The sequence below is a fragment of the Myotis yumanensis genome, unplaced genomic scaffold (assembly GCF_028538775.1).
Source record: "Myotis yumanensis isolate MYYU_CA2020_CCGP unplaced genomic scaffold, mMyoYum1.0.hap1 SCAF_10, whole genome shotgun sequence".
Lineage (NCBI taxonomy): Eukaryota > Metazoa > Chordata > Mammalia > Chiroptera > Vespertilionidae > Myotis > Myotis yumanensis.
Genome location: NW_027223761.1, coordinates 79,548,245 through 79,561,750, shown reverse-complemented (window position 1 = coordinate 79,561,750; position 13,506 = coordinate 79,548,245). Strand labels below are relative to the sequence as shown.

At 47.9% G+C, this 13,506-nt stretch overlaps 1 protein-coding gene across 8 annotated transcripts in view; it reads left to right on the top strand.

Moving 5' to 3' along the window:
• Positions 1-13,506, top strand: part of CADM1 (cell adhesion molecule 1) — a 346,652-nt gene that overhangs the window by 288,013 nt on the left and 45,133 nt on the right. For all 8 annotated transcript variants that reach the window (XM_070426095.1, XM_070426093.1, XM_070426090.1 and 5 more), the window contains exons 4-5: positions 3,293-3,430; positions 5,282-5,440. In XM_070426095.1, coding sequence (XP_070282196.1) covers positions 3,293-3,430; positions 5,282-5,440 — 297 coding nt within the window. The remainder of the gene's footprint in view (positions 1-3,292; positions 3,431-5,281; positions 5,441-13,506) is intronic.

Below are 13,506 nucleotides of genomic sequence, written 5' to 3'. Positions count from 1 at the left end.
GCTCTCGCTCTCCCTTTCTTTCTCCCTCTCCCTCTCCCTTCCCATCTCTCTAGAATCAATAAGCATATCCTCGAGTGAGGATTAAAAAAATCTGAGAGAAGTCATGTTTATCATTGACATCAATATAAGCCATTGGGACTCCCATGATCAAATTTCACTTTATGTTTGTAAACCAGACAACTCCTACACTTGACGGTTTCTTCTAATCTTAGTAAAGATCAGAGACACTGGCCATGGTCTTGGGAAAACTGTGGACTTGGAATAATCACTTAACTGCGTCTCAGGCTGCTCTTGTCCACAGGAACAAGCCCTTTATTTTTCTGCATTGGTCACAGTTTCCAACACTTTTGAAGTTTTCCACAAGTTTACCTCAGCCATCAATTTAAAGATGACTTCAGCTCTTCAGGAAGGTATTCCTGGGATTAGCATCGTTATGGGAATCTCCCTGAAAGGTTAGGGAACTTTAGAGCACAGTTGACCCTCTGGGGTCACGACCCCCTCCACCACCAACTCCCCCACCCCCCTGCACAGTGAAAATCCACAAAGAACTTTTAGTCAAAACTTAACTGCTAGTCGCCTACTGTTGACTGATAACACAACCAGTCCATTAACACATATTTCGTACGTTATATGTATTGTATACTATATTCTTAAAATGCGGTAAGCTAAAGAAAAGAAAATATTAAGAAAAGCATAAGGAAGATAAAATATATTTACAGTATTTATTGAAAAATCTGTGATAAGTGGACCCACACAGTTCAAACTTGTGATATTCAAGGGTCAACTGTATACCTGTTGCAAAAAAAAAGGAAGCGTTAACAGGACAGTACTAACAGTAGGTGATCCAGATAGGGACCTGTCTGCTGCCAGTCACTCTGTCGGCCCCAAGCAAGGTCTCAGAGACATCGGTAGTTCTCCTCTGGCCTCGTTTGTATCCACCCCTTCCTCATCCCTGCTCGGAGCCAGCAGACAATATAATAATGTGCAAAGAGCAAGCCATCCACATCCCGGCCAGCTCAGTCTTAGGGAGAGCATAAGAAATACCAATGGAGATGAACAGCTGGTGCAGGTGGTGAGGAAAGCAGAGGTATCTGAAGGCTCGGCATGAGAAAAGGAGAGAAGGAAGGAAGAATACCCAGCATCACACAGAAAAAGAGATGTGACAGAGACGGTGTTGACACTAAACGCCGCTGAGACTGACAGTGATAAACTGGATCTGTCCCATCACCCAGAGCGCCCTTCCGGCGTGTTCCCGGAGCTGCGTGGCACCAGGCTCTGACCCGCTCCGGGCTTACTCTTTCCAGGAGCGCGAGCTTCTGCATGGCACCAGCCTTAGCCACTTGCCCGTCATGTCCTCAGGGGCCCACCTTCCGTGCCTGCCCCGCACTGGACCTGAGTTTCCTCACACTGAGTGGGTCCCATCAGTCACAGTGATTGACTCATTTCTACATTTGTGGGGAGGACATTCCTAGTTTTTTTACTCTTTGGTTGTTTGCCTTTTATCATTTCTTATTCTGTTCCTTAGAGTTCGCCAAGATCTTACTACCTTTAGGCTTGGACAATCTCACATTTGCTTAAACAGCATTTTCTTCAAGATCCCTATTGTACTGCACTCGGAATTCAGTAGTCTCTGTTGGCGCTAGACATCTATTCTCTCTGTTGCCTACCAGCTCTCTCGGTACATGTGATGAGAACCAATAAGCTACCTGATTGTCATCCAGCAAAGATAAGTTACGTTTAGGAAATGGCGAGCTGAAGCTGCCCCGTTTACTTGTGTAACTGCCTTTCTGTGTCTCTAAAATGCTAACAGATGTGCAACTCCAAATTGGATATTAGACTCTCTCTCTCTGCTTTTTTCCCCCTGAAGTGTAAGCTAGGGTAGTTCTTTCTCATGTTTAACTACTCATTGGGGCCATATCACTTTAGCAACACATCCAATTGAGCAAATGTGCTATTTTTCTCTTTCACGGGGAAGAGAGGAGGCCTGCTTTTGATCTGGTAGTTACCCATCACCACCACACTGTCTTGCTGAGAAACATATGCAGCAAATCATTTCCTTTTCCATCATTCTCTACAGGCATTTTCACCTGCTTTAACTCAGCATAAAAGTCTTCCTTTTTCCACATTGGACCAGAGCAGGTGGAAATCCCAAATATGTGCTTTAATCCCATAGTTTTTTGAAGCAGTATCAGATTTATTATTCAACTTGATCATGGGATGGCATGTGTATACATATTTAATTTCTTGTTTCTCTTCTGAGTTGAGGGACTTATTAATCATGTCTCAGAACTGTCTGCTTCTTCGTGGTGGTCAGGGCACACACTTAGATTCACGCATGGAATTCGGTATTCTTACTGACTTCTGTTTCAAGAAGCTGGCACCTCATATGCAGTTTCACTGTTGCTCAGTGTCATAAAAAATAACATGATTTCTTCATCATCATCATCATCATCCTACATACTCTTGATATGATATTCAGCATTTTAGCCACAAAATATATTTTTTATTTTATTGCATGTAGGTTTAATATACTTAGAGAAGGGTGGTTTTAATTCTGATGAATAAAACTACTTACAACTACTTAGTGGACTTTTCTACCTTTGATTTCCAAAATCTGGGGCATTTAGAATCTGGAAAGTTACTGCGAAGGAACGGCATTTCCTGTGTTACTGCATCTTCATAGCGGGGTTTTATTATGTGCCGCCCACCGGAGGTGGCGATTACATTCTGGGTCTCTGTGAGTGGCTTTGACCGAATGAACTGGTTCAAGGTGCACTTTTCTGTGGATGTTCATGGTGAGGGGTTCTTTTAAGGGACTGCAAGTTTCTGATCTTTGCTGGTTGACTGTAGATTCTTTCATATGATGATTGAAATCAAAAGGTTGAGTTGAAGGAGAAAGATTTCTTTCAGAGACTTCCAGGTAAGGATGATAACTTGAATTGTGTGTACTCCTCTTGCTTTTGTCTCTACTTCTGGTTAATTTTTAAATGACTGATTTGTAACTAATATCTATATTGTTATAACTTGGTCACTGATAACTGAGGAGTGGGAGACCGGTTGTTTTGTAAGATACTTTAGGGCAGAAATTCTGAATCGAGCGATTGTGCATAATTCCCTTTATTTGATGGTGACTTTGTATGTTTCCCTTCCAGTGGCAGTTTGTTTAAAATTCCCGTCAGGAATGTCCATTACTTGTCTCTGATTTGAAAGCAGTGGTGCTAGTTTCTAATGAATGGAAGGATGCGTGCAGGAGTAGATTCTGTGTGTAAACGCACACACGTTTGCTTTGCAGTCCCACCACGTAACCTGGTCATCGACATCCAGAAAGACACGGCCGTGGAGGGCGAGGAGATCGAAGTCAACTGCACGGCCATGGCCAGCAAGCCAGCCACCACTATCCGGTGGTTCAAAGGCAACACGGAGCTCAAAGGTGAGGTGCCGCCAGGTCCCAGGGGCGGGTTCCCTTTGGGGAAACGAGAGGGAAATGCAACCCATGCCTCAGAACAAAGGCATTCGTCTAGAGGTGGTTGATCATCACGGACTAAAGGCGCGGGGCAAGGCATAACCGCGTGCTCGTGTCCTCATTCCTGTCCTCGTTCTGTCATGTGGGGGTTGATGGTGGTGGGTGTCACTGTGAACTGGAACCGCTGTCAGAGCTGCCCCAGGGCTCAGGCTGTCCATGCTGTTCCCTCCGTTCTCCTTGCTTTTCCCTGACGACCCAGGGTGGTCAGAACTCCAAGTCCTCATGTTATCCATTTAAAAATGTATCACAGCCTTCACCGTGTACGCTGCGAGTCATCCTACCACCGGCCGCCCCGTCAGCTGTGCTCAGCGTGCTCTCCTGAGCCGTGGCCGCGGCGGGCGGAGAAGGTCATCTTCCTTGTGAACTTACAGACACCCCCTTGCTTGTGAAACCTGCAGTTCAGTCGCCCGTTTCCCGCTGTTCTTCTGCACAGCGTCTGGTGTGATGGCAAGCAGGTGGCCCTGCTCCCTGTTCCCACTGTCTCCCCAGGCTCGGCCATCCCGGGCTCCCTTCCTAGATCTCAGATAGCTGCTACCTTACCCACTGCCTTGGCTGGAGGTGCAGCCTGGCCCCTGATGCCCCTCTGTCAGTTGTCCTAAGCCCTCAGACGTGTTAGCATCCGGTTCTCTAGCAGCCGGCACCAAGGTCTCGGCCGAACTCCCGGTCATGTGACAGAGTGCTGCTGCGTGCCTCCCTTCGCTCTGGTGGGGATGTTGACATTACATACAGCATGGGATTCTGATGAAGATGACACGAGTGAATATTCGCAAGGCATGTAGCTAGTGTCTGTGTGTGCTTGTTAAGTAGACGAAAGGCCCCGGGAAGAAAGGAACCATCCTTAGAAAGGGGACGGAAAAACCTCTGCCTGGAACCAGATCAGTCTGTGTAACAGCTCCCGTTTCAAACAGCTCGCTCTGTTTCACTCCCTTCCTGGGTGTGGTTTTGAAAGGAAGGAGTTTCCCATTTCCCCTCTGCGTTTCTGTCTGAGTGAACTGAGCCATGAAATGTGTACCGATACGGACAAAACATTAAAAGAAAGTTAATGGTGCGTCTTGTCCCAGGGCGGGCGGGGTTTAGGAATGGGCGGCCTTGGCCTATTCATCCCCTCCGGAAGCCTCCCCTTCCGCACTCCCGTCTGGCCTGGCGCCCGCAGCCTGCTTTCTCTCCCCACACCCCTGCATGCGCTGTGGCCTTTCAAAGGTCTCAGAGCTTAAACATCCCAGTTACAATTTCAATTACGCAAATCCATTTTGTTCCTTTCCGCCTTGATTGATGCTGGTGGGGGTGGGGCAGGGGTGTTTATCCTTCTTCTGATTAAGTTACTGGGGGGCTCTGGGTGACACCCTGGAATTTCTAAACCAAATGACAGCCTAGCGGACGGGTCAAGTTCAGATGGTGGTAGGATGGCACGCTCTTCTCTTCTCCTCTCCTGAATGCCTTGAGCAGTCAGATGTCAAAAAGGTTCAACCTTCAGCTGCCTTTGGGGGAAGTTTTAGGACATAAGAAACATGTGTAATGTATTTAAATGAAAATGGTATATGTTACGTCTAGTTGAAAATATCTGAAAGACCACCCTGCCAGGTTGAAATGTAGGAAATTCCCATTTTCTCAGCCATCTACCCACAGATCGTCCTTATCCCAAGTGACTTCCATCCTCTTTGGTAAAATAACACTGGGCTGGGGCCGGGGAGCCGAGGATCTGAACACAGCGATAGACATGCTCTCAGCTTCTGGCTTCCTGGTATGGTTTCTCCCCAGGCAAATCGGAGGTGGAAGAGTGGTCAGACATGTACACCGTGACTAGTCAGCTGATGCTGAAGGTGCGCAGGGAGGACGACGGCGTCCCAGTGATCTGCCAGGTGGAGCACCCTGCCGTCACCGGGAACCTGCAGACCCAGCGGTACCTAGAAGTACAGTGTGAGTACCTGTCGCGGCCATGCTGGCTGCTGTCACAGTCACCACAGACAGAGCAGCTGGTAGCTTAGAAACAACAGCACTGTCTCTCTCACGGTTCTGGAGGCTGGGAGGTCCGAGATCAAGGCTCAGCACGGTCATGTTCTGGTGAGAGCCGCTTCCCGGTGCACGCAGGCACCTTCCCACTGCGACCTCACTGGGAGAAGGGGCTGAAGAGCTCTATGGAACCTCTTTTAATCCCACTAATGTGGCTCTGCCTTCATGACCTACGCACCTCCCAGAGGCTCCACCTCCTGGTCCTGTTCCCGTAGGACATTGGGTCTTCAGCGTATGGATTTGAGGGCACACAAACATTCAAGCTATAGCAGTGCCCATGTGTTCTGTTCTGAGGGACCAGAGCAGCAATTGCTTAAAACATGTCAGAAGCCATTTATTGAATGCATATGTTCTAGTAGTATAGATAGAATTTTTATCTAGTTGTCTTGGTAGAAAAATAAGCAAAGGATTATTTTACTGAAACACAGCCATATTACTGAGTGCCAATAAGGATTTTGAAAATACTAGATTTAACCTAAATATGAAACTTTAAAATGATTCCAATCTGCTCTAGCATATGAGTTAATTACATTTTTTGAATATTGACTATAATCATTTCTATGTCAACTTCAAAATCTAGGGCAATCTCCTCTCCCCCTTTATTAACCCCATCATAATACTAAAGTTTTTATAGAAGAGATTTTATTCGCATTCAGCAGTTTGCTTAAAATTGCACATTCTCTTCCATTTTTAGCTTACGTGATACCAGTGAGTTTAAAAGTGGAACCCTTTGGGCTCAGTGCTCAGTCCTGCTGGCTTCACCAATAAAAGCCATATCGTGGGGAGTGAGGTTAGCTCCTCACTGTGCCCTGTGGACAAAAGGTGTTCTCTTCATCTTCTCTTAGGGCCTCTCCTACTTGTGAAAAAAATACGACTTCACAAAACCATCCTCACACCAAGGTTGCATCTGAGTGACCACCTCTCATTTTCCATCAGAAGGCTCCTGGAACTTGGCCTTTGGTGGTTCTGGGAGCCTTGAGTGTGCAGAGTGAAAAGGCTGCAAGCGTTTGGTGGGGTGGCAGTGCCTGGGGTCCGATAAGGAAACGCACTGCCCTCCGTGAATTCTTCTGTTACTTCCCCGGGCTGCTGTAACGTGTCCACAAACCTGTGACTTGAAATAGCATAAATGCATTGTCTCACGGTCCTGGGAGACAGCAGTCTGAAAGCTGGGTGTCGGCAGGGCCGGTCGCCCTCTAAAAGCTCCGGGAGGAGCTTCCTGCCTGTTCGGGCTGCTCTTGGCTCCAGGCTTCCGTGGGTGGTGGTCACATCACTCCCTTCTCTGTCTCCATCTGGACGCGGCCTTCTCCTTTCCTGTTTGTCTCTTAGAAGGGCACTAGTCGTTGGACTTAGGGTCCACCCAGATAAATCCAGAATGTTCTTATTTCTAGATCCTTTTAATGTAGTGACATCTGTAAAGACTCCTTTTCCAGATGAGGCCAGTCCCAGGTCCCAGGGGTTGGGAAGTTTGGGGACCACCGTTCAGCCTCCTGCAGTTTTCATCATGTGTTTAAATGGAGCAAAACAAAGGATTAGGCAGGGTACACAGAGTTTCCTCCGAAAGACCACCGTCCCATTCCAGGCTTTGCTTATTGACTCTGTGAGCTTGGCTCAGTTTAACATTACATAATGCACATTTTCCTTGTCAATTCATTTCCTCTACTTCATTATGTAGCTTCATTATGGCAGCTGCTTATAATTTTCATATCACTAAAACTATTGTGGTGTGATGTCCCTATAATGGGAAAACATAAATGATCAGATGTTATCTAAATTGGCAGTTAGTAGATTTCTTTTGACTTTGTTAATATGTAATTCACTTAAGCAAACTTAATATCCATTAACTTCCCTTGTAGGGGCCCATTAGCTTCAATAATACATTAGCTCCTTTGTGAGACCGGAGTGGTGCACGCCCAGTTCCCACCCCAAACTCCTTCAGTAGCCTCCCCAGAATATCTTCTAAACAGCACATGGCCCACCACCTACAACATGACACTCACACCCAGTGCACAGGATTCTGAGCACTGCACTCCGACCCGGGAGGCATGCTAATGATATTTATAAGCCGTGTCTTCCATACCGTGTAGAGTCAAGTGGCCTTTGTTCCTTAAGAAAAGAAGTAAAGCACCACCTCTGAATGCATTTTACTTCAGGCTACAGAGTGCTGCCAGCCCCTAGCTGCAGGCCAGGACCGCAGTGCCTCCAAAAATGGAGACGCAACTGCTGGTCATGTCACTCTACGGCCCATCTCCTCATGGGAGGCCCTGCTCCCTTCTCCCCCGTCAGCCACACAAACATTGTATCCCTGATACTCCATATTTTGGAATGTAGGTAAAGAAAAAAGTCGTCCTGCATAAAAGAAGGTTAAGAATCGCAAAGCATTACCTTAATCTGCGTGGAATGGAGAGTCTGGTGTGGCACCCTAAATTCGACTCTCTGCTCAGGAAAGTCACCCGCAGGCCACTCCCCTCCATCTCCAGAGCACAACTGAGGACTTTGCGGAGTCAGCCAGGAATGCCCAGTAGCTCCTTCAGGCACAAGGGGATTCTCTACATCACTCCTATGGCTGTGCTCTGGAACCCAGCAGCTGTGCACAACAAAAAGCCTCAGGCCTCAGGCGCCCAAGGCGCTGGGTCACGGCACCAAGTTCTCGGTCATCGGCCGTGGTGTTGGTGACTCAGCTCCATTCTCCCAGAGGAGTCCTCTCTCTGCAGACAAGCCATGCCGTCTGGATGGCCAGGAGGGAAGGAGGCACTTTAATGCCTGAGGTTCAGTAGCCAGTCTGCATGGATGGTGAATCATTTTGGATACCCTGTGAGAAGTAACTTTATTTATTGGCTCCAAACCCTTAGAGTCAGCAGCTTTTAACCTTTTTTGGGATCACTGGCCTCTTTAAAAACCCTTTGATAGCTACAGACCCGGTAAAGATGAACAAAATTACATATTCCCTACATTTTGCTCACAATTTAAGAAGTCTGTTGACCCTACAGTTTTCCCAACTTCAGTTATTTGAGGGCTACTTTCATAAGTTTTACCATATCAACAGGTTATCTGTGTTCCTGTCCTGTTCAGAATTTATCTTTAAGTCACTTTATTGCTTTAGCCTACTCAAGACCCATATAAAAAGATCTATAAAATTATGAGTTTTATTTGCCATATATATATCTAAATCTAATAAATATTAGTTAAATAAATATACAACTTAAAAAGACATACAACTATTATGTTTTAGTGTTTTTTTCTTTGCCACCTAAAAAGATTTCTTATATTATTCGTGATAAATAGTAACTTATCACCAGAAATACTGAGTTCATCCGCAAACATCAGAGGAAGAATTGCTCTACTCCGGGTGAATACGGCTACTTTGGGGGCAAAGCTAACCTGATAGGATTAGCATTAAGTACACTCACTTGGCCCAGCCGGCCGTTTTGTCACATGACGGCTTATGGAAACCTCTCTCTCAGCTAAGAGGATATGAACAGGGTTAAATGACACATAAGGGATTAAATTCTATATAAATTATGTCCTCTTAGGAATACTATTTTTAAAAAGAAAATGAAATAATGAGAGCCTACATGGTATGCCATTAAATATCTTATTTTAAATGCACCAGGCAAAGGAGGAGCGAGATAAAATGAGCACACTGCTACCGTACTGCGTAGAAGACAAGGCTTGAGCTACAACTTGGAATTGCTTTTGTCTTGTGGATTTAAGTCCTAATTAACTGAACACAGAATTTTGCAGCATTTTTTCGTTAGGACCCTGTATTGGAGGTATCAGGAGAAATTGTTTTGCCCAATTATGTGAAAAATCAGCCAGAAGTGGATGCTGTCACACTTTTAATAATCCTTAGATTTTTGGTGAGTGTAGATATTAATTGTGCAGTATGCATTGAAGTGATTAACATCAGAGTAATTTATCATCTGGAGATTTCTGAACATAAATAAATGAGTTGTTTTGTTCACAAGGTGTTGACCCCGTCAGAAGTAGAGAATTAGAGCTGCCCCTCCCCCTTTTATTATAAATATGAAAGCACCACAATCAGCCAAGTGTTCAGTTATTTGATTTTCTGGGGCATTAGCTGCTCTTGTTTGTGACATTTCCCTGTTGGGTGCTCGTTTGCAAGCTCATTAGGAAGGTTTTCTCACAGGAACGTTGCTGGGAACGAAGAGCGTACAGTAGGGCTCTCAGCTTCCAGCTTTCGTCCTGAGACCGGCAAGGACACAGCAGCGTGCAGCTAAATGTGTAAAATGGAAAATAATTGTACTTGCCAGCTGAAACTCAAAGCTTTCTTTCCTTAGCTGTTGGGCAGAAACGGTTTTGCTTTTGAATGTTCTGAGCGGTATGACCCTCAGTTCTTCCTGTGCATTTTTTTCTTTCGAGGTGCGTGGAGTTGCTGGCGTTTACATCACAGTTGATACAGCAGAGCAGAGCCTGGTGCAATTGTAACCGGTTAGCGCAGCCTCAGATCGCGGGGGGCGGGGGGGGGGCGCGGGGGGGGGAGCGCAGGCTTGTCAAATAAGAGGCTGTGGGCTGTGTAAACGAGAACAGCTCACTGTCTGTGCCTTAAGAGAAAACTGTCTCAATAGCATCAAGGTGGCCACGCAGAGCGAATGAGCCGGGAGCTGAGAGGAAAGCTGTGACCCTCAGTGCGGAGCCAGATCCCCGCAGACGGGGAAGCCTCGCTGTGGACCGAGGTGACCCTGAGCTCTTGAATTACTGCTGTGTCTACTGCTTTCTCCCATCATAGCCTTGCTCTTTAAGATGTTCTTACCGAACTCCTCATTTTGCGAGGGTTCTGTGTGTGTGATTATTTGTAAAAAATAAAATAAAAATTACGAGATGAGTCTTGAAAGGGAGCATGAACAGACCCCAGAGGTGGGTGTTTGGGTGCCTTCCCCGCTCTGATTACCATCTGACAGTCAGTCATGGACGTGGACATGTTTCAAAGTGCGTGTTACTGACTCAGGCAGGCAGGGGTTTTGTAAACCCATGTTCCCCTTCATCCGAGGTCCAGAAAAGGCGAGAGGTTTCCTTTCATTCCCTCAACTGGGGGCAAATTGGGCGTTGAGGGGACAGCCAGCCCTGCTCTTTATCTGCATCAGAATAAACATTCCCCCTGGAAATCAGAAGCCACCCTGTTGGGAGTGGCAGGTGGGTTTCGGGAGCAGCTCCTGTCCCGCCTCCTTGCCCTGAAATCTGCTCTCAGGTGCACTCTTCACAGCAGACGGCTGGGGCCTGCGGGCCTGTTCCTCTCCGATCTCCAGTCTCGTCTCTTTCCTACACGGAATACACTCTCCCTCCCATGCTTCCTTTCTTCCGTTTGGTGTATAGCAATGCATTGAGTTTCAGGGAAGTTACTTCAGTGTTTATTATTCCTCATGAGCAATAAATAAGTCTTGGTGACCCCGTGGTGCACTGTTGTTTTCACCTCTGGTTTTTGTATTAACACAAGGTCCTGGCCCTAGATGGTCAGTGATGCATCTGCCAGAGCAGGCGGGCGGCTGAGGAACCAACACACAAACACAAGGAGCAGGTGTTTGGCCAAACACAGTGTGAGCCAGACGTGAACGGCCTGAAGGAAGAGAGAGCGCCTGTGCCTCCCCAGCCTTCGGGAGACGCCTGAGAAAGCGCGTCTTCCCACCACGGCCTTCCTGTGCCGCCTGGTCTGGCCTAGTGTGTCTGTGAGAGGCGTCCCTGCGCCTGTGGACAGTGGCATCACCCAGTGTGTCTGTGAGAGGTGTCCCTGTGCCTGTGGACATTGGACATCCCATCACCCAGTGTGTCTGTGAGAGGCGTCCCTGCGCCTGTGGACAGTGGACATCCCATCACCCAGTGTGTCTGTGAGAGGTGTCCCTGTGCCTGTGGACAGTGGACATCCCATCACCCAGTGTGTCTGTGAGAGGTGTCCCTGCGCCTGTGGACAGTGGACATCACCCAGTGTGTCTGTGAGAGGTGTCCCTGTGCCTGTGGACAGTGGACATCACCCAGTGTGTCTGTGAGAGGTGTCCCTGCGCCTGTGGACAGTGGACATCACCCAGTGTGTCTGTGAGAGGCATCCCTGCGCCAGTGGACAGTGGGCATCCCATCACCCAGTGTGTCTGTGAGAGGTGTCCCTGTGCCTGTGGACAGTGGACATCCCATCACCCAGTGTGTCTGTGAGAGGTGTCCCTGCGCCTGTGGACAGTGGACATCACCCAGTGTGTCTGTGAGAGGCGTCCCTGCGCCTGTGGACAGTGGACATCCCATCACCCAGTGTGTCTGTGAGAGGCGTCCCTGCGCCTGTGGACAGTGGACATCCCATCACCCAGTGTGTCTGTGAGAGGTGTCCCTGCGCCTGTGGACAGTGGACATCACCCAGTGTGTCTGTGAGAGGTGTCCCTGCGCCTGTGGACAGTGGACATCCCATCACCCAGTGTGCCTGTGAGAGGTGTCCCTGTGCCTGTGGACAGTGGACATCACCCAGTGTGTCTGTGGGAGGTGTCCCTGCACCTGTGGACAGTGGCATCACCCAGTGTGTCTGTGAGAGGCGTCCCTGCGCCTGTGGACAGTGGACATCACCCAGTGTGTCTGTGAGAGGCGTCCCTGTGCCTGTGGACAGTGGACATCACCCAGTGTGCCTGTGAGAGGCGTCCCTGTGCCTGTGGACAGTGGACATCACCCAGTGTGCCTGTGAGAGGTGTCCCTGTGCCTGTGGACAGTGGACATCCCATCACCCAGTGTGTCTGTGAGAGGTGTCCCTGCGCCTGTGGACAGTGGCATCACCCAGTGTGTCTGTGAGAGGCGTCCCTGTGCCTGTGGACAGTGGACATCACCCAGTGTGTCTGTGAGAGGCATCCCTGCGCCTGTGGACAGTGGACATCCCATCACCCAGTGTGTCTGTGAGAGGTGTCCCTGCGCCTGTGGACAGTGGACATCACCCAGTGTGTCTGTGAGAGGCGTCCCTGTGCCTGTGGACAGTGGACCTAGGGAAGCTAGTGTTAACTTGTATTCTTCACTTACTGGTTTTTAACTCAAGGTCAGGTTTTGATCCTGTGAAAGGTCACATGATTGGGAACCGGCACAAAGTCTGAAGAGAATGGTGAAATGGCCTCCTCTGTGATTTCCCTGAAGATGCCAACGTAAGATGCACCAGAAACGCTAATTAATGAGCATTGAAGTGGAAGAATAGAAATCAACCTGAGCTGCCCTTACATTTTGGGAGATGGATTGACCTTCCAAAAAAGAAATACAATTATATGTTGTGATAAGAGCTGGTCAAGCAATTAAATGTAGGGGTCTTGTATTCCAGTGCCATGGCCGCCTACCAATGCACAGCTGAAGCGGTGCACTCCCACCAACAGGAAGCTTCAGCACAGCCAATCGCAGACGGCCAGGTGGGCGGTCCAGACCAGGCACCGCTTCAGCTTCAGCCAATCAAATCATAGCACCTTCTCTTTCACAGCCTTTCCCAACTCCCCAACTCGGTGGGACAGTGCTGAGTTCTGTGTTGCCATTCAGACTGACGTGAGCTTAAGTCAGCTCAGAAATTGCAGTGTGCCTATTTGACCTGATAACAGGACTAAGAGGATTCGTGGTGTGTTTGGTTGCTTGGTTTGTTTGTTTTAATTAGAGCTAGGAATAGAAACACATACCCTAACATTTCTCCACTTTCTCATTCATTCATTAATTTGGCAAATATGTATTGAATGCCTACTGTGTGCCACCAGGGATACAAAAACCCGAAAACTTTTCTTTCTATAGAGCTAAAGGTCTTGTGCAGAACATCTTGCCCAGTGTTCACCTCAAATCTTGAAGGGATTTAAAAAGCACCAGAAACATAACTTTCTACCACAAAAGCCCAGAATACAGGTTGATTCTGTTGGATAAACAGTAATTGCAGAACCTACTAAACGACTTGCAAGTTGCAACAAGAGGAAGTTGCGTTCTGCTGTGGTGATGCGTCTGCTTGAGATGGAGGACTCCCTGTCCGTCAC